General features: G+C 39.3%; 1 protein-coding gene across 22 annotated transcripts in view; it reads right to left on the bottom strand.

Annotated features, from left to right (window-relative positions):
- Nucleotides 1–26,645, bottom strand: part of EPHA3 (EPH receptor A3) — a 469,948-nt gene that overhangs the window by 202,627 nt on the left and 240,676 nt on the right. For 20 of the 22 annotated variants that reach the window (XM_065588996.1, XM_065588965.1, XM_065589035.1 and 17 more), the window contains one exon: nt 10,200–10,860. In XM_065588996.1, coding sequence (XP_065445068.1) covers nt 10,200–10,794 — 595 coding nt within the window. In that variant the 5' untranslated portion in view covers nt 10,795–10,860. Of the gene's footprint in view, nt 1–10,199; nt 10,861–26,429; nt 26,517–26,645 lie in introns of all 22 variants that reach the window. The other 2 variants (XM_065588993.1, XM_065589012.1) reach the window with 1 other exon arrangement.

Below are 26,645 nucleotides of genomic sequence, written 5' to 3'. Positions count from 1 at the left end.
ATTTAGAGATGGAATGGCTATTCCTCTCTCATTTTCTTCACGAATACACCTAGAGTTCTCCTCAAGTGGCAGTCTCAGAGCCCTGAAGTTGCTTTTATTTTTCATATAGCTCTTCCAGAAACCAAACCTGGAAATTCCTAAAACAGATTTGAAGAACTGCTGGTTAAAATAATTGCTTGTACCTGTCATCTCATTATTATGATCATGTTACAGAAAAAGGGCTCCAACGGCAGGATTTTATATCCTGTAGACCTTCAGAGAATTCCAGCGGTTTCACAACCTAAAAGAGAACTTTTTTAACAGCTGGAGATACCTCCATTTAATTGGCCCTACCTCACATTCCAACATTTGCTTGCATTTCATTGTACAGTAATCATTAATACATTATTCAGTTCACTATTAAAGCATATAAATAATCTTTAGCTTATAACCAAGTGTACTTTATTTTTTAAAAATACATCTCTACACACACTGATAAAAACTTTTTTCCCCTTCAGGGAATAAGCTTTGTTATAAAAGAATATGGAGAAAATAACTCCGAGGCTCCAATTAAAATTAAAAAAAAAAGCTTCTAAATTTGTATGGGTATTTTACATGTACTAACAGATGCACATGCAAATTGCAAAGAATGCCTGCACAGACAGGATGTACATGTTCAAATCAGGTCAAATCCTGTAAACTCTATGTTTGCAAATGATTGTGTGCAGAGAATTGTGCAAGTACATTGTACATAATTTCTGCTGTATTGCACTTAATCGATCATTTTAACTTGATGACTGCTGTTAATTCACATATCTGCAAACAGATGACCATTTCATAGTATCTTAATTGCTTTATCAGTGGTTATTTTCTGTGAATACAGCAATCAAATGATGGAGAGGTGTTCTCATTTTTCTTAAAGTATGAGAAGTAAAACTGTTGTCTTGCACACTCGTACCATATATCCTCATTATATGTTATTAGAAAAAAATATGGCTTCAGAGAACAAAGAAAAATATGGCATTTCTCATTGAGACTGAGAGCTGGACACTTGTGGTTTATCTTTTCTATCATTCCTTCCCAATAGAGAGTTGTGAGAAGCCGAGGGTGGCAGGGGGAGGACAGGGGAGGGGAGAGAGAGCGAGCGAGAGCATGCCCAAACCTGCTAGTTGTTCCATATGGGCTGACTCCTGTAGCCTATGCAGAGTTATTTAATGGATGAGCTACACTCATGTTTAATTTTACTTTATTCACATGCTTAACTTTAATAGAATTTAAGCATGTGCCTGAAATTAATGGGTCTTAAGTGGATACTTAAATGCTTTGCTGGACAGAGATGGACTGATGAATTTAGGCCATAATGTAATCCCTCCCTAATACTGTAAGTCTAGTTGCCAGTTTTGAAGCATTATTTTGTGAAACGGTAATATGTTTGTACTAACAGCAGGTTGGACAGGGATATGATGTATTCGATTTTTTTTTTGTTAGCTTATAATGTTACCCACCGATCCACTATGTGCCATCATATATCATTGTCAAAATTTCAACAAAGAAAAAAAAAATAATTCCAGCAAGAGTAACACATGATACATTCAATAAGCAGTACACTTGACCAGAAACACAAAGGTTGGAAATATCAATGGCAAGGAAAACTGAGTTATTTCAACCGTATTGTTAAGCAGAATTGTCCCATCTCATTTATGCTGTTATTCAGGGTTGGCATATTGTCAACCTTTACCATGTTTTTTTTCTTCCCTTGTTGAAAATGAATCTTCCTTTCAAGGAGCAGCTGTTCTAAATTATAACATCAAATTTTAACCTTACAGTAGACAACAGTTGAACCCACAGATACATGACAGTGACACATTTTGCCCCCATGACCCTGGAAGTATTTGTGCTTGTTTGTGTCTAAGCTTCATTTGTGTTTAAACACAAGACCTGCTTGTGTTTTTTTTTTCTCTTGACACACCAGGTATACTGATTTACATGGCATATAATGTTGATAAGCACTTAGTGCAGAAACTACAAACAAATCCTAGACAATGAATTCCTAATCACTCTGACTCCTCTAACAAGTGTGTTAAGACTAAATCATTATGGAACAAGATTATGCCATTAAGGACCAAATACTGTTCAATGCAATTTCAAAGCCAAGGAGAGTGAACAATTGTGGATAAAATTTTGAATATCCAATTTGTAATGCAGAGTAACAATCAATTCTGCAATTTTTCTTGCAGTCAAACGTTCAATAGAGTTTGATATCAATTACTGGTTATTTAGATGTCTGCCAACAGCCTGTTTTGACAACATCCTGTACTTCAAGCTGAGGAGCAGCAGTCATATATATGATTCTCAACTTCTCATACTCATCTTTCAAGATGGTTCTTACTTTAAGAGCATTTTCATCAAATGTTACCAAAACTTACACTTCTCATTACAATTGCTCTCTATTAAAGTCTAGTGCCAGCTGTCAGTTGTAATGCAAACCCCTATTAGCCTTTATAAGTTCCTCTCTGGAACTAATAAGGGATTGTCAAATAACTCTAAACACAGGCACAAGTGGCGAAGAAACTGCTGGGCGGGAAGCGGAAGAGGGGGAGTGCAAAGTGTTCAATGAATTCATACTGACAATACAATCTTTGTGTAACTATTAACTAAATAATATGCCTGAGTACCCCAAAGCTAGTGCAAGGTAGAAAGCGGGGGGGGGGGGGGGGAGAGGGGGAAATCCCTCAAAAACAAAAAAACACCACCACTTAAAAAAAAAATATCTTGTGAGAGCCAACAAAGAAGCAAAACCATTAAAATGAAAAAGGTTGAGGAAATACCAGCAAGGTCCCTTAAGAGCCCTTATCACACATAGCTGAAAAACATTTGCAGCATAGACCCGAACAAAAACTCAAAAGCAGATGCTTTGAGGATATCTCGTACAGTATCAAAATCAGAAACAAACTGCAGGTTCACAAATAGGAGCCAAATGGACCTCAGATACCCCTTCATTTTCAAGCAGGAGCAGGGATGTTCTAATGTGTGTACCTTCTATTGCTTAAAACGTAACAGTACCGGAGATGCATGTTGCAGAGTGAACAGTGGGTAGTTCACAGACATAGCAAATCGTCTTCTGTGACAAACATAATTTGAGTTATATAAATGTACAGTGCATTTTTCCTATTTTAAGTTGCACTAGGTGCACTTAAATATTGCCTTTTCTGTGTTTCCCACTAGCTTGAAGTGCACTCTGAAAATCCAGCTCTGAGTATAAGAATTATAAAATATATAGACACTGCCCTTTTACACATAATTTTGGACGGAAATTTTAGAATTTAAAAATGTTCTAAAATAAGTATCATTTAGTCTGTTAATATCAAAAATGATTATGTAAGTAGAAGTAAATAAACAAAATATTTCGACTTTTTTATCACAGCTGGCAGCAAATTTGTTCTGCATTATTGAAAGGCATCTTCTCAAGTAAATATACATGACTGGAACTATTCCATACTATTGACTAGAGCAAGTTATACAATACTGATTCAGTGAATTTTTTTTTTCCTTCCTTCAATTAGAGAATTTTCTATTTTAGTTTTGCCCATCTACAGAACTGGTCTAATAATGTGACTAATATGTTTGCAATTATGTATTAAATTCATTTTGCAATATTTGTAAGTAAGTTACCTGATTTTTTAAATTATTCATCTAGCTCTGCTTATGATATTCAAATCAGAGAAGATACTGGTTACCATCGACTTTCAGGGAGAAGAGTTAGGCCAGTGCTGAACACTTGTGAAAATCCTACCTAGAGTTCTGTTCATGAACTTTTAGGATCTGAAACTAGATGAGAACATTGCATATTTCATAGCTATAAGTAAGGAATGTGTTGTAATTTATAGTTATCTCTATGTAATGTAATTTTAGATAGCAAAAAAAGTTTAGCAATCCTCCTTTAAACATTTTGTTTTGTGTTAAAAACAAAACTTTTTCAAACTTAAAATGAAGGCCACTTCAAATTCTGGTGTCCTAATACATGTGTATATTGTAGGACCAGTGCTTGATTTTGTGGCTTTTCCAGATTTCTGTAAAGACACCATGTAAATGCTAACTTTTGATGTTACTGTTGCCACTATGTGATTATGCAGTCCTACTGCAACAACCTCTTAATTAAAAACTAAGTACAATGTGATCTTGTAGATAGGTGCATAAGTGTAATTAGTAGTCTAACTTAGTGCCCCGATTGTATATGCAATCTGTCAGATATTCAGCCATTTCATGGGGAAACTACTGGCCTCAGTGGCTTATAGATCAATAAACCTTGCTCATAAACACACACTACATGTCCCCTCTCCTGTGTGCTCCCACATGCACCATGTTAAATAACTCCTAATTGCTCCTTTCCCTCTTTTCATTCAAAAAATGTTTGTTGAAAGCAGGAATACAATTATTGGTAGATGAAAATTTATAATTAAGTATGCTGAGACCAAAATTGTTATTTATATTTAAACATCTCTCCAATTCCTTTTTAATTCCTCACAGTATATGAATATCATTTTTCATAACGATACCTCAGAAATACAGTATTCATTTCTCAGAGAGTTCAACAAAAATGAGATTGTTCAGATTTATATAGGTGGGTTTGGCATTCTTTTCATATTTCCATGAATTGAGAGATATAAATCTAGTTTGGCACACTGTACTATAGAGCTTAAGTGTTTGAATAATTTAGTGTTAGTAGAGAAATTGAGAAAGCATTTCTGCGATAACCATGTATGTTACACATAATTTACCTCCCCCCACCCCCACCCCAACTTCCCAGGACCATTTTCTCCTTTTACTTAAGTGGACTGTTCAGTTGAGTAAGAACTATCTGCATGAGGAAGGTTTACTGGATTCAGTCCTTATACTTTTTTTGTGTTTTGTTATATAAAATTTGTCTGTCAGTTGTTGAAGTTTTAAACTTTATCACACAGGAAATTTACAAGAAAAAAATAAAAACCATTTCATAAATGCCTTTATAAAATCTCTCAACAATTTGAATTTTGATAATGCAGAACAAAACATTGCAGTAATTCAGGATTACTCAAAAGTGGAAATCCATCTAAATTTTAAACTGCAGTTTGTAATACTAGCATGTAGATGAACATGCACTTGTGTGCTTAGAGAGCCATTCTTCTCAGGCCTGTCAATTTATTTTTGTTCTACCATTTGGAAACACAATGGATATTGTGCTCTGAAGTGTAACCTGTTGAAAAAGTACTCAAGTGCCTGTAAGTTCATTTTTACTCCCAAATGGGGACACAATTTCCCATTGTATGTTTGCAAATTTCCCTTGGGAGACTTTCAGATTATTACATAGGAAGTTGTCAGGCTAATTTTTTCTAATATTTTGCCTAAATTTCTTTTTTATTTTTTTCCCCATCTCATTCTTCCTAGTTATAAACCCTTGCACTGTGCAATTTAGTTCCTCACCCTCCTTCATTTCTGGAAGGGTATAAACTTAGCATGGACCCTCCCCCCCCCCCCCCCGACTATTAATTAGCTATGCTATATACATTCTCATTATCCTCATTCATTTTTGTTCTTCTTTGGAGGGCATCCAGTTTATCTAAATCTTTTTGGTTATGACGTACCCAAAACTGACCACAATATACCAGATGAAGATTCTCCAGAGTCATATAAATGTCCACTGTATTACTAGAGAAGGACTATTTCTGTATTCTCTATCATTCTGTAGAAAAGATTCCAACTGGAGAAGACACCATCTTGACTCTTACCAATGGAAAGGAACTGATTGATAGCATGATATTTGGAACCAGTGACCAGAGGCTTACGTTCACATATTGAAGCAGCAGTGCAAGGTATTTAATTGCAGAAGACCAAAATTAGAGAAACAGAATACTTTAGTGAGTAATTGTTGAGAAGTGGACATATTAAAGTCCAGCCATGTAACTAAAAGATATGATAATTAAGACACAACTAACAATTCCTCCATATCACCAAGAAAAAACAAACAGAAAATGTATTTGAATAATTGGGAAGTGAGTCAAAGTTTGTAAAAACAGACATTCACCTATCTAGGTACTTATATGGCAACTGTCACTATAGGATAGGAGTGCCTTCATAAAAATTAGGTAAACAATTAGTTAAAGATATACATCTGGTCAATATGCATTATAGAGAATTATCAAATGAATTTACTGTTTTTGACAACTACTTTTGAAGAGTCATGGACAACTGAAGATAATTTTTTTTAAAAGAATTAAATAAGTACAGCTCGATTAGGGGTGACTGAGTGTGGGGAAATGAGAACAGTCTACAAATATTTAAAAGGTGCAAACACCAAAAAAAGAAAGGAGTTATAAAGCACACTGGAAAGCAGCATGACTAGGAGAACAGAGAATGACCCTAAGAAAGAGAAATATTAAGATTACAAGCAGGAAGAGTTTTCTAACAGTGAGTTCTATTAGTGTGTGAAATAATATCACAAGGGGAGGTGGTGGAAGTCACCCATCACTTGGGACATTTAAAACTAGCCCATGCAACACATAAGCAAAATTACAATAGAGAACAGTCCTTTATTGGTAGGGGATGGACTAGGAGACATAACATCTAATTTCTAAAATATCCATAATGGTCTCTTCATTCTAAAAAATTAAAAATTAAACGTTACTGCTTTGGAAGAACGGAGCTAGGTCATGTAATCCTTTCACACATCCATCTTCCACGTCTAGGGACTGACACCGGAAGTTCAAATCAGGTTTACAGCTGAATTGGAACAAGTCAGGTGAAAATCCAGTTCTAAGCAAACATCAGAAAACTACCAGAGTGTCCAACATAAAATTGGTAGTCTTTATTCAACCGAAGCCTAATGCTGTTATTGGGAAAGAGTGCTATAAGTCAAATCCCCCAACACACTGGCAAAGTTATGTGAAGAGAACAAACCCAAACACATATTGCTGTCCAAATTTATAACAAGCCTCTCACTCAGTAAGATGCTTTAGCAATGTTTATAGCATTCCAAGGCCCTAATCCTGCAAAGACTTACACATGGGTGTACTTTACATACCAAGTAGTTTCACTGACTTTAACTGGGACTAACCACAGTGCCTCAATTCAAACACGGGTGTAGGTGCAGGATAAGAGCCTAAATCTTAACAGTTACCCTGAATGGATTAAATAAGCCAAATTCCTCAACAGGACTAACTGTACATTTTCTAAAAGTGACTTTCCCTCACACATATGTTAACAAAGGTGGCTACATGAAAGAACAAAGAAAATATGAATAAGAACAACATTTTGCTTTCCTGTAGCAAAATAAAGCCCTGATTATGCAATTGATAGCATGTAGGCAGACAGTCATATATCCACATGAAGCCCCCTAATCAATAGAACTTTTCACTGGAGCAGCAGTCTGCTCACACGCTATCAAATGCAAGATCGGAGCCAAAAACTAACAGACAATTTGTCTGATCTTGACTTAACAACATGGAAACAAACAGGAAGCAATACTTTTAAATCATATTTGTAAAAGCTAAGCCCAGAGCCTATCCCCCCAAAACTTACTCATTTCCTTGGAATGCAGTGGAAGCAAGGCTGTCTTTAAAATGTATATGAAAAATGGTGTGTGCTGCTTATTTGAGGGCAAGATTGAGCCACAACACTTTTGCCAATATGAAGAGAAGTTGTGCATGATGATTTCGAAACCAACTTTATGGACTCATCAGACCTCATTAGAGGACTTAATTTCATTACCTGTGACAATATTCTTCTAATGCAAGATGACTGCATATTTGAAAATCTGTTATGAAATCCTCATAAGGACCAGTATTAGAGCAGAGATAGAATACAATAAAAACTGTTGGTGTAAAAGCAAATCAGAACTTCAGAAAGTGCTTGCACACAGGCTCAACTGGCAAAAATCCCTTACATAATTAAATGTTTTTAAAGCACTCTGAAGATAAGCAGTGCTATATTATTGCTTTCCCCTCTTCAGATTATATTAAATTAATTTCAAGTAGGGGAATTATATTATTTCCAATTCCCCATTCATTCAAGTCTATGTATGTAACCCCATTTTGTGTCTATTCCAAACAACACAATCCTGAATCCCTGACAAGCAAAAAAAGGGCAGAAGCAGCCAAACTGAACCAAAGTGGTCAGTTTAAAAAGTATGTGAAAAATTGAACTCCATTCCAAGCTTTCCGATTCCTGCTGTGGTACTGACGTCAACAGCGGTGAGGGGTTGGATTACCAACTGCTTTGAGAGTGCCACTTAAATCACACCAAGGTGAAAACATTTGACAAATATGAGTCTCGAAAAAAGTTGTCAGGGCAGCAAGACATTACATGTAAAGCCAGAGTAAACCATAATGTCCTTCACTTTTGCTAATGGTCTGATCATACAAAGCCCATTTGATGAAAATATGCAATTGAAGCCAAGGGAACAGGACAGAAGGACCGGATCCCAAGAAATTATGTTAGGGTTAGTGTCGCCTTTTATCTTTTAAATTCATGGTCAAAATCTGCCCTAAAAAACAGACGCATAACCCTTGCTGACTTCAGTAGGAACAGCACATGCTATGTCTGAGAACAGAATCTGACCGCAAGGGGAAAAAATAGCTTTTTTACTGAATACTGCATCATTGGTTCAGGTTTTTTCCTGATACTCTCTGCAGCGACTGTCTTTTCATGCTCCTGTGTGACTGTAATTCTAAACCAAGGGCTTTCCATCATTTACAGGGACAAGGGCTCTAATGTTATAGCAAGAGTATATATGGTGGTTAGAGTAATACCAACGTTTTCCCCAAACTTTTCAGGAATTTAAAATGTGGCTATAGGAGCCCCAAATATCATGGGTGCCTGAATAATAAAATTCCAGCTACTATTGATTTTAGTGTCTAATAGAAAAATCTAATTTGTGTTTTTTAATTTGTCCATAGCTAATTAAAGCGAAAAAATACATAAACTTCAGCTCCTTGAGCCACCCTTTCAAAGGAAAGAAGTTAACATCCAATCCAAAAACAACAAACATTGTACACTTGATCCCTTTGGTCTCCCATCCTCCTCTCTCACATTCTGTGGGAAAGCTATTTTCGTTAGAAGAGGACTCAGAATTGCATAGCTTTGGTTGCGGAATCAGAGGTGGTTGCTCCCATCTCCCACGATTTCTCCTACACACATGAAGACTGTTGGATGGCCTATGTAAAAGGAGTCTACCAGTCTTAAGGAAGTTCAAGGTAATGGTCTAAACTACAACTTATTGCACTAGCTGTTTGCTGGGATAATTGTAATACCCCTTTTTATACGAGCACATTTCAAGAAGAATCATCATAAAAACACTTCTTTTGGCACTATGAAGCTAAGGATTTACAGAAAAATTTTCATAATGAAAACAAATTACAAAATGGCATTTCCCACAAAATGGAAATTCTGAGTTTTGACCATCTCTAGTCAGTAGTGACCAGTCAAGTTACTGACCAAGGCACCAAGAGACTAAAAGAAAGACCCAAGTACCTTTGAGTAAAAGGCAAAATATAAAATCATCATTTCATTGAGACAGCTGAGCAAATGTTGAAAGAAGTTTGCAAATGAATCTAGATTCAAATGCTTCAATAACTTGGCTTTGACCAATCAAGCCCCAGTATGTTCCATTTCTAGGAGTTTTCACTTAACCAAGTTTCACTGACTCACATGTTTGCAGAAAATGACTGAGTCAAAAGTTTGAGGATTCATGGAAATGTAACTTAGAATCTGCAAACATTAGTATTCGCTTTGCAAGCATTTGCACACACAACCAATGTGGAACCAGAATCAAAACCATGTATTTTACCTGACCGGTCACAACTAACCAACACAACTCAAGTATCAAATACTAAACACAGAGGACTGCAAGCAATCAAGCCAGAATTAAAAAGTTTCAAATACTCCGACACAACATATACATTTGAGGAAATTGTAATGGGCTGTTAGAAAGTCTGTGAGAGGGAAGCAAGTCTAGATTTGCTGAATTCAGTATTAGCTGTGAATTATTTAATCAACCCTAATAAATAAATATGGTTAAATAACATTATTTACATAAATTAAACAGGAACTAATTTAATGAGCAATTTTGTGATCTAATAAATCTCTCATTAGCGTCTGAAAAATTAACATAAGCCAATATATGGAACATAGACAGATGGTGAAACCCCTGTTAATAACTGAACGGTGAACATGAAGTACTTTTTTACCTTGGCATTCATAGCCTCTTTCTTCATAGCCAGCATTACACAAACACTTTCCGATGGGCACTAGCCATTCGCCTTCTGTACTGCAATACATCTTGGGTGGGTCTTCCTCCTTGGAGTGATTGACACAAGAACCTTGCACTTCCACCAATGACTGAGAGTCCATAGGTACTGTATCTGGAAACATGGCCAGGTTTTTTACAGTGAAAGGGCACTTCTTGAAGTACACTCTCACTGATACTAAGGCAACACATGCACCCACATCTTGAAAAGCCAGGTAAAAACCTTTCCTGCTGACAGGTCCCACCTCACGAACTTCCGTATTGAGCTTGAGAATTCGATCCCCAAGATCCATTTGAGTGAAGCTCTCATCAGCTGCAATGGTGTCAATCTTTGTAAACTGAGGTTCTCTGAACTTGACCGAATGGTCATCATCAGACTCCATATAATAGAGATTGAAGGTCTCTTTGCAAGTGCCCAGAACCAGAGGGATGCTATTACAGTCCCTCAAGGTAAACTTGAGCTCCACATAGATTTTCTGAGCTGAGTTGCGTGGAATCCAGTTTGTTCTCAGCCAGTTGTTCTGACTGTGATCCATAACATTGCATACCTGGTAAGTTCTGATTGGTGTATAATGTTCATCAACTCCACTAATTTCTTCCCACTGAAAAAAAAGAAAAGAAAAATATATTAAGTATATTGATTATGTCAACAGCAATAGTAATTGCATTTAGAGCTTCACATTATGATGAAACAGTATAATGAAGGGTCTGAACTCACTTTAGAAAATGTCCCTGCTGTACCTAGAAATTTGATGGGAAAACCTTGTCAAATGTACACTTCCTGTTCCCATGAATACATTAAGCATATATAGCAGTTACCATTAAGTAGTCAACATTTATCAAGTTACCACAAAGTTTACAAGAAAATTGATAGTTATTTCCCTATATTTAGAAGTGGTAACTGTTAAATGTTGACTTTTTAAATGAGAGAGACAAGGCGGATGAGGTAAAAAAAATTTATTGGACCAACGTCTGTTGGTGAGAGAGAGATGCTTTCAAGCTACACAGAGCTCTTCTTCAGGTCTGGGAAAGGTAATGGGAGTGTCACAGCTAAATAGAAGGTGAAAAATATTGTTAAAGAGTTAGTACAAGAGTGAAGTCTTCACCATTCAAGTCGACAATTAACACCTCTGCAGTCATAGGATAAAGGAGCGTTAGTGGGCTACAGATTGCTGTAAGGAGACATCAAAACAGCATCTCAATTGAGTCCATGATTTTTAGTGTCTAGCAAAGTGATGAATTTAAGCTCCCCATCTCATCTTTTGAAGTTGTTGTGGAGGTTTCCTTTGAGGACAAGAACTGAGAGGTCAGATATGGAGTGATTGTTTTATGAGAAGTGTTTGCCACCAGTGTTTTGTCTTTTATAATTTTTCTGTGTGAGTTCATTCGAGAGTATAGTGATTGTCTGCCTTCATCCACACAGTTGTTATTGGGGCATTTGATGCACCGGATGACGTACATCACATGTTAAATGGTAACCAGTGATGTCTTTTTAAGACATTAAGATGAAAGCTTATGCCCAAATAAATCTGTTAGTCTTTAAGGTGCCACCGGACTCCCTTATTGTTTTTGTGGATACAGACTAACATAACTACCCCCTGATACTTTTTTAAGGCTGATCACTGTGTATATCCTTATACTTAGATACTCTAAGCAGCTGAAAAAGTCCCTTACAAGGTTTAAACAGACATCTCAAAAGAAATTCACGGTCTGTCATTGGCCACTGTTGGAATTCAATTAGTTCATAATGAAATTTTAGGGCTTTAACAGTTTCTTTAGATGCCTCTCACTAGAAAGCAACCTACTTCAGAGATTGCTGTTTAGTTCATCTGGTACCATGACCCAGTCCATTTTAGCTTTGCTACCACAATTATTAAAAAAAAATACCATTAGCTTACCTTTCATAGCATCCTGATTACTCAGGTCCTCCCAGTGCTAGATAGGATTTTACACCACACTCTTCACAATGGTATCTTACAAATATGGTCCCATCGTACAAATATTTTTGGATATTTTATCAGACAAATTTATGTATTTTTCCCATTTGCAAAATATTCATGAACCAGTCCCAATTTCTGTCCCCATATTGTTAAAATACAAATATTTGCAAGTTACTTTACAGAGAAAAAAAATCACCGGGGAGGGTGGTCACTTCAAGTATTCTCCATTAGGCCAGGTCTCCACTACAAACGTACATCAGGATAAGTACATCTCTCAGGGGTGTGAAAAATCCACCCCCCTGAGCGACACAGTTGTATCGACCTAACCCCTGGGTAGACATCGCTATGTCAATGGGAGGGTTTATCCCATCGACATAGTTATCGCTTCTCTTGGAGGTGGATTAACTGCACCGGTGGGAGTTGCTCTCTCATCAGTGGAGTATTATCTTCACTGAAGCACTACAGTGGTGCAGCTGCACAGTGCAGCTCTCCCACTGCAGCATTTTAAGTGTAGACCTGCCCTAAGTCACTCAGCCTGTGTGACTGGACTCTTAAATCACACCGTATTTTTTCTGCTCCTGAATGGATGACTATAAAAAAAGTTTTAAATGAACAAAAGCAAACGGTGAGCAGCTCTTGGTATATTAATACTGTTTGCAAATGACTATGAACGTGCGACTATAGTATCAATTCCACCAAAACGTTAAGCAAACAAGAATTTGGACATGCAAACGTTCACAAGTATTAAATAATAAGGAGTATAAACCGGACTGAACTTTGCAGATATTTGTTTGAATTCTTCGGCATTGCTAACCATCTTTTTGTTTCAATACGGGACAAGCTCTAGTACATCAATACCAACATCAGGCTGCTGCCATTCAGCATGCACTTTACGCATTATTACAGTCACCATGTACAGGCTCTTGATTGCTAGCAATTTCAGAATACCCATCAACCCAAGAATGGAGCCTGACTTACGTGAAAGACTCAGATGTCTAACATTTTAAATTAAAACAAAACAGAAAATAAGAGACAAAATACATCCAACCCTGAGACTCATAAAATACCTGTTACAACTCCCAAACCTATTCTTATAGCTTTCAAGGGGACTACATGTACACACAGGAATACAACTGTTGTCATACTGAAGTCTGGCTGTTTTTAGCTGTTACAGAAATTCACCTCACACATCATTGTCACTCTTAGAGATACACACAATACATTCAATAATGAAAACCCTATGTCACACCAGCGACCTGATGTAATATAGCTAGGGAGTACTCAGTCCTAAAACAGAGCTTCTGCATGGTACAAATTTTGGAATGTGTGAAGTAGATGGAAGTAAGTATTTTCAGAGGGACCACAACTATTCTTCAGGACAGATCAGAAAATTTTCCAAAGAAGTGCCTTCCTCAGTGCACCGACATCAATTCTGCATTTAAGTTTTGATTCTGATCAACATTCATCTGATACAGCATCTGCCATCCAATGATCTCAAAGTAGTCCATGGTAAACATTAAGTCACTAAGCTTCACAAATAGGGTTGCCAGGCATATGGTTTTCAAGTGAGGGTGGGGGAGAGCAAATGATGGAGGGAGGGGGATGTAGAGGGGGGTGGGGCCTCGGAGAAGGGGTGGAGGAGGGGGGGCTTCGGAGAAGGGGCGGGGCAGGTGTTCAGTTTTGAGCAATTAGAAAGTTGGCAACCCTACCTACAAAACCCCTGTGAGACAGGGAAGTATTATCAACACTTTACAGATGGTGAAATAGTCCCAGAAGGGTCTATTGACCTTTCAGAAGTCACATAGCAAGTCAGTGGCCTAGTCAGGAATAAAACCCAGGAATTGTTAATCCCAGTTTCCAGTTCCATTGAGCAGCATTCCAGGGCTTCTAAGGGCCTGTCTATATGAGAACGTGGCATGGGTTTAATTTAAGATATAAGACACTATTACCAAACAAAAAGTGTCCATATAGGGATTTGCACTGGATTAACTACATCCATTTAAAAGCAGATTTAAATTAAACCAATGCAACTTCTGTAAATGGACAAAGACTCAACGGAAAATACTATCTATATGTTAATCATCAACTCTTGCACTTTAACTATGAAATGTAGGGTTTCCAGAACAAATAAGGTCAATTATTGAAATATCTCAAGATTAAATTAGATAGGATTATAAATAACAGTTACTAACCTCTATAGTAACTGGAGTTCTTTGAGATGTGTGGTCCCTATCTGTATTCTTCTCTGGCATTGTCATGCACTCCACATGCCTGAGACAGGGTAATTTTTGCTAGCAGCATCCACTGGTCCACTACTGCACTCTTCCTTCCTCTCCTTGTGCAGAGCAACCATCTCTCCAGTTCCTTCTACACCACAAATCATGAGTGAAGGATTGAGACCGAGGAGGAGGAGTGCGCAGATAGTGGAATACAAGTAGGGAGAACACATCTCAAAGAACTCTAGTTACTGTACAAGATAAGTAACTTTTTCTTCTTCTTCAGGGGATAGTTCCTATGCATATTCCACTATGGGTGACTGACAAGCAGTACCCACTGAGTAGAAGGTGTGATGCCCTATGTGGCTGTGAGGTGGATCGCAGCTCTCATGAGTCCAGTGGAAAAAAATTTTGACAGGAGGCTGGGAAGGAGGAGTGTTGTGTTTGTTTCTCTGCACCTCTGCCACTTTTGTGGCATTTCATATCCCCTTTGGTGGTAGAAGGCTTGTGGTACTTGTGAGGCTGCCCATGACACGTCTTCTGTGTCACCATATATATCCCCAAGGAGCGGAGGGTCACCATTGAGTCTTTAATTCAGTCATTTCACTAAATAAGCTATTTCCATCAAATCCTCCACAGGGGATTGAACTTCCCTGGGGAATCCTGAGGAATGAAGTCAGGATTTGCCCACCATAACAATGCAATCACCATTGACCTTGAGGCTGTCATCCCCTAGAGGGATGTTCTAGTCACCAATCTACCCTCCTTGATAAAGGATTGAAATTGTTCTTTATCCTTGCCTCTGAATTCTGAAATCTTACAGTAGTTCACAAAATCAGACTTTTACAGCAAGGCCTGGTAATTGCCTATTTGATGTAAATACCTTCCTTGTGAGGCAGTCCAAATGTTTGGCTTCTTCATCTGAGAGGGTGGACCTTGGGAACTGTTGTCCACCCCTTTCAGTGGCAGCTTGAACCACCAAAAAAAGTGTGGGGCAGGATGAGTGAACAAAAGCTCTGCTCCCTTGACTTTACCAATTCAGGATATTGCATGGACAGCTCCTATGGTGCTCCTTAAGACCAATGAGAAGGATCCAGCATTGGTGAAAGTTGTCCCAAAGAGATGGGACTGTTGGTAACCTAAGGGGGGTACCCCATCTTCTAAGTTCAAGGTAGGTCCCAGGAGATTATGGATCCCCTCCCTGGACTCACATCTTTCAGTGGAGGTGATATTGGTCCCTCCCAATGTCAGATTCACCCAAAGAGGAAAATGTAGGTTCAATTTGTAATGGTGGTGCCACCAGGACCATTGATGCAGAAATGCCAGGACTGGCAGAAGCAGGATTGACTTCTGTCATAGAGTTCATGGATCGATGGTGTCAGCATCTCCCTTGTAGAAAGGACCAGATCTGATAGAAGGGGAGATTCTGGATCCTGACGGATGACATCATACTGAGTAGTGTATCTATCCCCACTCAGAGAGAGAGAGAGAGAGAGAGAGTGAGTGTGTGTGTGCGCGCGAGTGAGTGAGAATGAGCACGAGCGTGCCAGCCCTTGGAAGCTGATGTCTGCTTATGCAAGCATGACGCTGCATGTGGTTCTTAGTGCTTGTACTTTGTCTCTTCCGATGGTTGTCCTGGCCTTGGCTCACATCTTTCCGTGCTCAGTTCCAAAGGTCCCGCTCCTGTTGAGGCATTCAATTTTTGGAGCCTGCAGGTCAGTATAGTGACCTTTATGGACTCCTGATCCTTGCAGAACTGGGCACAGAGTCACTTGACTTGGAAGGTGATGGGGAAGAAGGCCTCCACTTAGGGTGGATCAGAGGGGTGGGGGGGGGAGGCTCTCTCTTTAGGATTTTGAGAGGGCTTTCTACCCTTATGGTGAGCCTGGGAGAAGGAGTTTTTGGCTCTATCCTTGCTTGCCCCGTATCAGAAGTGGTAGTGCTAGTGGCTCTCTCCTCAATACCTCTGCCCAGTGTACGGGGGGGTGGAAGAGAGGTCTGCTCAGCCCAGATCAGACTGGGGGTCTCATGGCACTCTCCCTGAGATGTTCCCTACATCTAAACTCCGGTGCTTTCCAGATTCAGCTGGGAAAAGAGCAGGAGATAGTGTAGTTAGTGGACGTATGAGCTTCTCCGGGGCAGTATAGGCAGCGCTAATGGTTGTTGCTAAACCAGGAAGCATCACGGGCAGGAGATTCAGCTTTTGAAGCAAGAATCCTGAATATAACCTGTGTCCCATACCAGGGAGTGTGCAGAGGAGGGGAAGCTTGGAAGGAGGGGTTCCCAAAACCTTTAGCTAAATGAACTACTAAAAACTAAGAACTAACAACAAATATTTATATTTACAATATTTACGGATTAGAAGTTGAAGGACCAGTCTGTGGACACTGGAGGGTTCTATCTCAGACCACACAGAGGTAGAAAGGAACTGGAGAGGCAGGCATCTCTAATACCCTCCGTCTGGAGCACAAGGAGAGGAAGGGCACAGGTGCAGACCAATGGACATTGTTAGCAAAAATCTTCTGGACTCAGGTGCATGGAGCGCATAAACAGCCACAGTGGAATACACACAGGGACCAGCACTTGAAGAACAACAGGTATTTCATCTGGAAATTTAAAGTAATTCACAATGATTTACAACTGATTTACTTACCATCGTCTGCATCAATTAATATACTTACGCTTCCTATGGTAGATATAAACAAAAATAGGAACTCTATTTGAAGAATTAGAATTGCTCAATAAACGATGCAATTTTATTGCAGTAATTACATTGAAGTTTCATACGTCTACTAACCCAACAACTTTCTAAGCCACCAAGTTTACGTAAGCACTTGAATGTAGATGTATTAATTGTATGATAAAGCAAATAGCACCACTATCTTCTCCACATAGACGATTGCAAAGAGTAATTATCACTTCATTAATTTGTAATGAAGACCAAATGGCATGTAAATGATTGCAGATTGCCATTCCAGTCCAATTGTTCCAACGGGAAGGCTCCAAATACTGAGGTACTTCTGAATAAAGAGCCCAATCCTTCTTCTGTTGAAGTTAACAGAACGTTTGCCATTGACTTCAATAGATACATGATTGGGCCCAAAAAAGCTGCGTTATGAGCCCTAAATTACACTCTTCATGCAAGAGACAAGGTGGGTGAGGTAATATCTTTTATTGTACCAACACCTGTTGGTGAAAGAGACATGCTTTTGAACTCCTCAGAACTCTTCTTCAGTTCCCTGCAGCTTGGAGTCTTGTCTCTTTCACTAAGAGAAGAAGCTGGTCCAATAAAAGGTATTACCCCACCCACTTTGTCTCACTCATATCCTGGGACCAAAATGGCTACAACAACTCTTCATGGAATACATTTTTCAAAAAAACATAGTGGCCAACCTCACATGATAAAATTCATGTATCAGCCCCCCCCCCCCCCCCCAGCATGAGATTATCTTAAAATCATTATAGATTTTATTAATATAATAAAATCATAATAAAATAATAACAACAACAATTTGGAGATTCAAAATACAATTGTACAAGTTAGCCATACTGAGTAAAGGAGATAGCTGTTCTCAGTGCTAATTTTACTGACTTAAATAAAGGATAGCATGGCCACATTTGCTATGACATCTAATCCTATGAAGGCACATATGCATAATTTATATGGGCCTTTTTGATCAATCATATCCTACGGGACTTCTCATGCACAAGATTGCTCTGAACATGGCTAATCCCAAGGCCCCTGTTGTTTGACTGTTGCTAAGTGCTACATTCATGCCCTACTTCATACCATCAGAAAAGTGAACAAGCGAGCTCTCTTTAACGTAAAGGTCACTGAGATATAAACCATCACCCTCCCTCCAGAATTGCAGTTGTAGTATTCCCTTTATGATGTACTTGAGCTCTGTTGGTATAGAAACAGATCAGATAATGCTCAAATAAATCTAGGTCTCCTAAAATGCAGCACCTTTTGTTGGTACCAGCACATTTACTTCTATTTTTTATCATTATGTTGTTAACAGATAAAACAAATAGTCACCCGAACCTTTAATTACAGTAAATGAATACTTTAGCTTGGTAGGGAGAGGTAAATGTCACTGGAATATTTTCTGATTACAGATCTTGTTAGAAGCTAAGTATCATAGGGGAAACAATCAAACACCCTATTTCAGAGCATCATTACACAGTCAATGTAACGTTACATGTAATGATTTACGGACTGAAATCACAGTACGAGACAGAAAGCTTGGTAGAGGGAGAGAAAAAACAAAAGACTCAACATGAGATAAAGTTGCTTTCAGCTGAGATTTGAAAATAGAGTGTAAAAAGTGTAGAGATACAGGAGGATTGTTCCAGATAACAGGAACTGCAGAGAGGAAGGCTGTCAGTTTAGTAGTGAGATTTTAAAAAGGGCCAGCGATAAAGCAGAGAAAAGATTAGAAAGACAAAATGAAAAAAAAAAAAAAGTATGGAAGGCTTTTCAAATAAAAGGACATTTTTGAACTGGACCCAGAAATGCCAGTAAATGCAGAGCCCAGCGGAGCTATTTGAGAACTGCAGTGATGAGATCACAGTTCTTTGTGTATGTGAAGTAGAGGGCAGCATTCTGACTATACATGAGCCTGGAGAGCTGGGACCTCAAGAGGTCACAGAGAAGGAAAATGCAATAGCCAATATGAGCGAGGACCGTGGCACTGATGAGGATCTAAGCCAAGGGTGGGCAAACTACGGCTTGTGGGCTGGATCCGGCCCCTCAGGGTTTTGGATCCGGCCCGCGGGATTGCCCCCCGTGGCGCCACAGGTCCTTGCCTCCAGGCTCCGCCCCCCGCAGCTCCCATTGGCCAGGAACAGGGAACCACGGCCAATGGGAGCTTCGGGGGAGGTACCTGGGGGCGTGGCAAGGGCAGCACATGCGGAGCCCTCTGTCCCACCTCCCCCAGGGACTGCAGCACTTCCTGGACCAGCGCAGGGACAGGGACAGGGACAGGGACAGGGACAGGGACAGGGACAGGGACAGGGACAGGGCAGGCATGCAGGGAGCCTGCCCTGGCCCTGGTGCATGCCGCTGCCACCCCAGAGCCTGAACCCCTCCTGCACCCCGCCCCCCAACTCCCTGCCCTAAGCTCCCTGACTGCACTGCGCACCCCTCCTGCACCCCAACTCCCTACCTTGAGCCCCCTCATAGCCCTGCACCCCTCCTGCACCTCAACCCCCTACCCTGAGCCCCCTGTTGCACCCCGCACCCCTGTGCAGCCAAACCCCTGCCCTGAACCCCCTCCTCACCCCAACCCGCTGCCCTCAGCCCCCTCATACACCCCGCACCCCTCCTCTGCCCCAATCCCTTGCCCTGAGCCCTTTCCTACATACTGCAGCCCCTCCCACACCCCACACTCCCTCCCACACCCCAACCCCCTGCCCCGGCCCTGCATACAATTTCTCCACCCAGATGTGGCCCTCGGCCCAAAAAGTTTGCCCACCCCTGCTCTAGGCCGAAGTGGTGGTAAAGCAGTGGCATAGATAGGCAATGATGTGGCAGAAATATGAGATGAGGAAGAAGAAAAGTTCAGGTTCAAGGCAGATAGTTACAGACGGAGGCAAACAGGAAGTCTGAGTTCAGGAAAAAACTGGAGCAGACAGAGCTATGCTTGAAGATAGCTTTGAACATGTTTTTGTTGAAAGAGTCACACATTTACCTCATCCAGGTAATCAGGAAAGGTGGATGGAGAGAAGTAATTAAAATGTTTCAAGAGATGTTTACAACTAAGTACCATCAGCATAAAGAGGCCATGAAAGGAACTTATCAACTGCATAGAAAGACCACTCAAACTTTGGCTCTTCCCAGATGTCCAAAATGAGATATTTTTGAAGTGTTCCAGTCTGAAGTTATATACTTCTCAGATGATTCCAACTTAATACCCTCACCCAGTTGTCCTACTGCCTCTGGACTGGACCACTTCTTGCCTCCGTCCCTCAAAATGATTATTATTCTAATACTCTTAGTGTACATAGCACTGTACAGAACAAACAAGAAAGGTCCCCTTGCCTCAAAGCCTGACGGTCCAACTCAGAAAAATAGGATACATGGGAAACTGTTTAGGCATTAAACTTGATGGACACACTCAACCCTGACATTTCTTTGATCCTTTCATTCACTCTTCCCTTTGAAGAAATTCCTCATCTCAATATAAGCTGCCACCACCTCCATTGTTACATTAACCCCCTATTCTGCAATCTCACACTAAGGATCCATTCTGAATCAAGGAAGCAAGGTGGCCAGAGAGATTATATAGCAGTACATAGTTTCATGGCAGAACTGAAAGGGAGCCGTGGAATTGTGAGTAGGCAATTTTCTTTTAAGACAGGGGTTAGGAAAAGACCTAGAGGGGGACAACTGAGTAGAGAAGCAATAAACTACCATTATTTCTTGTTGTAGAATGTCCAGGGTGTGGTGGCAGTTGGGGGGAGAGATTGAGGAAGGGAATCAGTTGGGACATTGGCAAAGCAAGTGAATAGGATTTTGTATTTATATAATGTACCCAACAGTGACAGATGAGACCAAAAACTGAATTCTGGTCTTAGTTATACCAGTGTACAACCCAGAGCAACTTCATTCTCCTTAATGGAGTTACCCTGCATTTACGCTGGTGTAACTCAGGAGAGAATCTGGTCCATACTACATGACTTCTAGAATCTGTCCTTGTTGGTTTCAGATCATAGCATTGTTTGCAATACTCTGCTATTTCATCACCATTACTGTAAGTGAGCAACAACCCATTAAACAATCTGATTGAGATTTTCAAAGGCACCTAAGGGATCTGGCAGCCTAATTCCCATTGAAATTCAATAGGAATCAGGGGTTTAACTCCTCTAGGTTTCTTTGACAGTCTCAGGCAATAGGTTGAACAATATATTTTTACAAATTTATTTTTTATTATTTGTTACAAAATGTGATATTTGATGTGATTTGACACACACACTGTTCACAATTACTTTCAACTATTCCCCATGTTTAGACTACTGTTTTTTTTTGTAATGATTGGCAGTTAAAAGATATATAAATGAACACATCTGAGACACAGCGCTGAACCCTCCTAGAAAATATACCAAGAACATGTTGCTGAGAAAAATCAAAGACAAAACAACCCATTGGAAGCAAAGATACTGGAGGCACATGAAGATTGTTTCATGTGCTAACAAGCCCCAGACATGCTGGACAGAAGCGGAAAATCACCACTTAATTCCAAATAAAAAATAAATTTTGTCTGATATTCTTGTTGTCAGCCTAATTGACTTGTGCCACCTGTGAACTCCTCACACAGGCAATAGCAACACCAGAACAGAGGCAACAGAATTTGATAATGTTCAAAATTGTCATAACTCTCAGTCTAGTGGTTTTCTCCATGGTACTCAGTAAAATTCTGCAGCAAAGAAGGAAACACATCTTTAGTACATATGTCTGGGAGACGGATATATACACATTTTTATACTATTTTTTCAACCTTCTGCTATTTATTCAATGAATTTCTCTTCTAAACTATATAATCACTGCAGTGGGAATCTCAGATTTCAGATCGTCTGTATGTGAACATTAACATTTTACTAACTGAATACAAAAGGACTGATAATATCATTCTTTGCTTGGTTGCCAAGCAATTGCACTAACAAAAAGTAAACAAAAAAGAAGGGAACGTATTAATACAGTTCAGCTTCGGGGCCTACATACTACAGGATTAGTGTAGGCAATGGGTGGGTTATGTAATTTTTTTTTTCCAATTTAAAATTACTGTATAATCCCAGTTCTGGCTAACATTTTAAACTTAAGCGTCTAAAGTTCGGTATCTATGACCACATTTCAGCATCTAAGTGGTCTAATGTTCAGAAGTCCTGAGCATCCTTGGCGTAATTCAGTTCCTAGAGATAGAGATTGCCTGTCACCAATAATGGACCACAAGCACAGTAATTCATAATAATGTGCATTATATTAGACCTGGTTGGAAAATGGGTATAATTCTTGGTAGAAAATTTTGATTCTTTGTCAAGAAAACGAAGACTGGATTTCAACCATAAAGTTGGACCAGAACACTCAAAATTATCAGCAGAAAGCAGATTTTGTGTGAAAAAATTTGTTTAGTCAAAAAACAATATTCCATCAAAAACTGTTTGAATGGCAATTTTTTTTACCAGTTCTATTTTATACCCTCAACAAGTAGTTCATAGAAATTAATTTGTGTCACTAATCGATAGTGAGTCCACTGAACTTCACTGCTTTTTGAGTATAAAGAAATTCAGTCAACCAGTGTTTTCTTAACCAAGCTTGATTCTATTGAGATCCTCCCCAAATTGCAAGAGTAAACAAATTATTTGGTAGAGTGAAAGCTGAGCATTACATAACCATTAGAGCTATAGTGAGCCCTTTGCCAGTTATCTATTAATCATCAAATCTCACATAAACCCTTATACCATTTGGTGTAAACCTGAAACTAACCTAAGGCCCTTAATATTACTCCCCAAAGGAGCTGTGCCATTAACTTTAATAGTAACATGAAGAGACCTCTGGAAGAGACCTCTTTCTGCTATGAGGCTTCCAAATCAAAGACAGGAAAATAAACAGACAAACCTCCTACTCGCCAAACAATGATCATTAGAGGCATCAGAAGAAAAGTCCTTCTTTTTTTTTTAAGTTAAAATTTTATGACACTATCAAATTATTTCAAGTAATTTTCTGCCTTTTCTCTCCTTAATTAGCTAAAAATATAATTGGTGGTATTAAATATCTTATCTACTGTATATCATTGCAACATAAGGCACCAATCCCCAAAACCTTATGCTCACAAATATTCAGCACTCATTCAAGTACAGCAGTCTGGTTAATTTCAACTGGACCACCCTTGTGAGCAAGACAATGTTTGTGAGTTATGGTTTTGGAGGATCAGGCCCTAAACTGCTGTCTCCATATGATATGGGAAATACACTAATACTTCTATTTAATTTCTGCTTTCCAGTCTGTTAAATACTTTAAATGATTTGTATGGTTTTTTAATAGCATTTTTGGAAAGAGCATTGCAAACATTCAAGATAAAAAGGAATGATTAGGCGCCTTTTTGTTTTTAAGATGATAGTTTTCTAGTTAATGTTTTATACTGTAGTGCTAAACTTCGGCAAATACTGATCAGTACTGAAAATATCATGACACCACATTTCCTGTATCTTTTCTCTCGTTTCATCATTCAGCTTCACAACATGCAGAACAGAACAAGAGAAAGAAATGATAAGATAAATATGGCTCAGTGATTGTGTGAATGCCAAAACATTACATGTAGAAAGCCTTGGAGAATGGCAATGGAGGATTTTGTAGGGGGGCCCAAAAAGTAACATGTAAGTTGCAAAGAGAGTCCAGAACTCCTCCAGTGTACACACTGTGATATAGTGTGAGACGAGGCTGTGATGCTGGCAGACCAGGTGCCAGCTCATGCCAAGGCCCCAGGCCACACTGAACACTTACAAATGAATAGCTGGAAACCAGTCTTGCTTATGTGTGTGTTAGCGTTGTCAGAATAGATATTAAAATGTTAAGTTAATAAGAATATGTATAGTGTTTATGAAATGCTTGTTAGGAAGCTGCAGGTATTGATCCCACATATATTTACCTCTGTGGCTCATGGTATAAAGTTATATTGAGTGTTTGCATTGTAAACCTCTGTAATTGTGTAACCCCCCCGTCAGGGTTCCTTCCCCAATCTGAACTCTAGGGTACAGATGTGGGGACCCGCATGAAAGCCCCCTAAGCTTATTTCTACCAGCTTAGGTTAAAACCTGGTACTCTGCCACCACCAAGTGATTTAACAAGAAACAGGGAAAGGACCAGTTGGAGTTCCTCTTCCCCCAAAATATCCCCCCAAGCCCTTACACCCCCTTTCCTGGGGAGGCTTGAGAATAATATCCTAACCAATTGGTTACAAAGTGATCAAAGTCCCAAACCCCTGGGTCTTTGGACAATGGAAAAGTCAGTCAGGTTCTTAAAAGAAGGATTTTATTAAAAAGAAAAGGTAAAAATCATCTCTGTAAAATCAGGATGGAAAATAACTTTACAGGGTAATCAGATTCAAAGAGCCCAGAGGAACCCCCTCTAGCTTTAGTTTCAAAGTTACAGCAACACAGGGATAAACCTCCCTCTAGCAAAGGAACATTCACAAGTTGAGAAAAACAAAGAAACTAATACGCCTTGCCTGGCTATTACTTACAAGTTTGAAATATGAGAGACTTGTACAGAAAGATTTGGAGAACCTGGATTGATGTCCGGTCCCTCTTAGTCCCAAGAGCAAACACCACCAAAACAAAGAGCACAAACAAAAGCCTCCCTCCACCCCCAAGATTTGAAAGTATCTTGTCCCTTTATTGGTCCTTTGGGTCAGGTGTCAGCCAGGTTACCTGAGCTTTTTAACCCTTTACAGGTAAAAGGATTTTGGTGTCTCTGGCCAGGAGGGATTTTATAGTATTGTACACAGGAGAGTTGTTACCTTTTATAGTTATGACACCCCCCAAAACAGGAAAAGCAGCATTAATCAAGGTAAAGTGCCCCTCCTGCATACAAGATGGCCCATTGAAGGCAAATAAGATATTGTGTAGCACCAAAGGACAGAGGCCCTGTTGACTGCATTCCTAACTCCCTCCTGGAGACCTATGCATCAACACATCCCATCACTTTGGACTCTGGGGTGCAGGGGATAAAAATCCCTCACAAGGAAAAACTGGATCTCTCTCTCTTTTTGCTATTTGGACTCTCACAGGGCTGGAGCTATGAAACCAAAGCAGAGATCCCCAGGGTCAATCTGGGTTAGCCCTAAAAGACATTCAGAACTGACAGATTACTACAACTCTGTCACTTTCAGAACCACAGACTGTAATTCAATTGTGTGTATATGCTGCCTGCTTCATCCTGTAAATAACTCATTTATTTTCCTAGTTAATGAATCCTTAATTAGTTTACTATAGGATTGGCTACATCTTTAGTATGATATTGGAGGTATAAACTGACCTGGGGTAAGTGACTGGTCTCTTGGGACTGGGAGCAACGTGAATCTTTTGTGATCTTTAGTGTATAGCAACCAGCTGTCACTTAGTCCAGCTTGCCTGGGTGGCAAGATAGAATGAAATGCCCAAGCGGACTATCTGTGACTCCATGGTAAGACTGTTATAGTGCTTCAGGAGTTCACATTTGTTATTGGGCTGGTGAAATCTAATTATAGAATGCACAACCAGTTTTCGGTGTCTGCCCTGGTTTTTGACAGTCTGCCCTGAGGTTGATACTCATGGTTGTGAACCACTCCAGACAGTGTGACAGGGGCATAAAAGAATTCAAACATAAATGAAAAAGTGGAATCTTTTCATATATTGGCTAAAAGTTTAAGAAAATAGTGATTGGAACCAAGACTTGTGAATACCTGAGATTAAAGAAAACCCTATTTCTGACTAATATAATGGAAAAATATTCCAAATCAGCTCATCAATATATAAACATTGTCCTCATGATGTTGCTAAAGTCACTGAGGCTGAGTCTCATAAATACCTATCAGCTGAGACCAGGGTCTACACTACCACATTTGGAAGGTTGAACTATTCTTTCTTTCATTTTCCCTGTAGTTGGTGTTCAAGAGCCAATGAAAATTACTTAGCAGGGCTGGATCTTCTGTTTTCCTTCTCCAGCTTGGGGAAAAAAACAAACAAACAAACAAAAAAAACTATTTCATCCAGAAAAGGAGGGAGATGCATTCCAGTACTTTTCCCATTAAAATATATACACACACACACGAATCACCACCCTGACAAAATACACGAATCCATACAGATCCTTATGTGCTTTTCTACAGCCTTTTTTAATAGACTGCATTTTCTTACTCACTAGATACACAGTGGAGATGAAATAGCATTACCGTAACAAAAAAATTAAACAGAATAGAGAAGTCATTGCCACAGAGTTTAGAGAAAGACATACTACAATAGCACAAAACTAGTTACCACAGAATGCTGTTCTCAGATCCACATGGTGGACCTGGATTCCAGTTCTCTGCTCTCCCTCTCTGTACAGGCATCCCATTGAAGTTTCTAGGATTTGGGGGGAGGGAGGAAAGCAAAATGATAAGCATTAAGAAATTCCATGTGACTCTAAAAGCAGAATTATGTTCTTATTCTACTCAAAAAAATACATTTGACCTTGACTAAGTAAAACACTTT

Source organism: Chrysemys picta, chromosome 1 (genome assembly GCF_011386835.1).
Source record: "Chrysemys picta bellii isolate R12L10 chromosome 1, ASM1138683v2, whole genome shotgun sequence".
NCBI lineage: Eukaryota > Metazoa > Chordata > Testudines > Emydidae > Chrysemys > Chrysemys picta.
The sequence above is the reverse complement of the archived record's forward strand: the minus strand, read 5'-3'. Positions and strand labels throughout refer to the sequence as shown.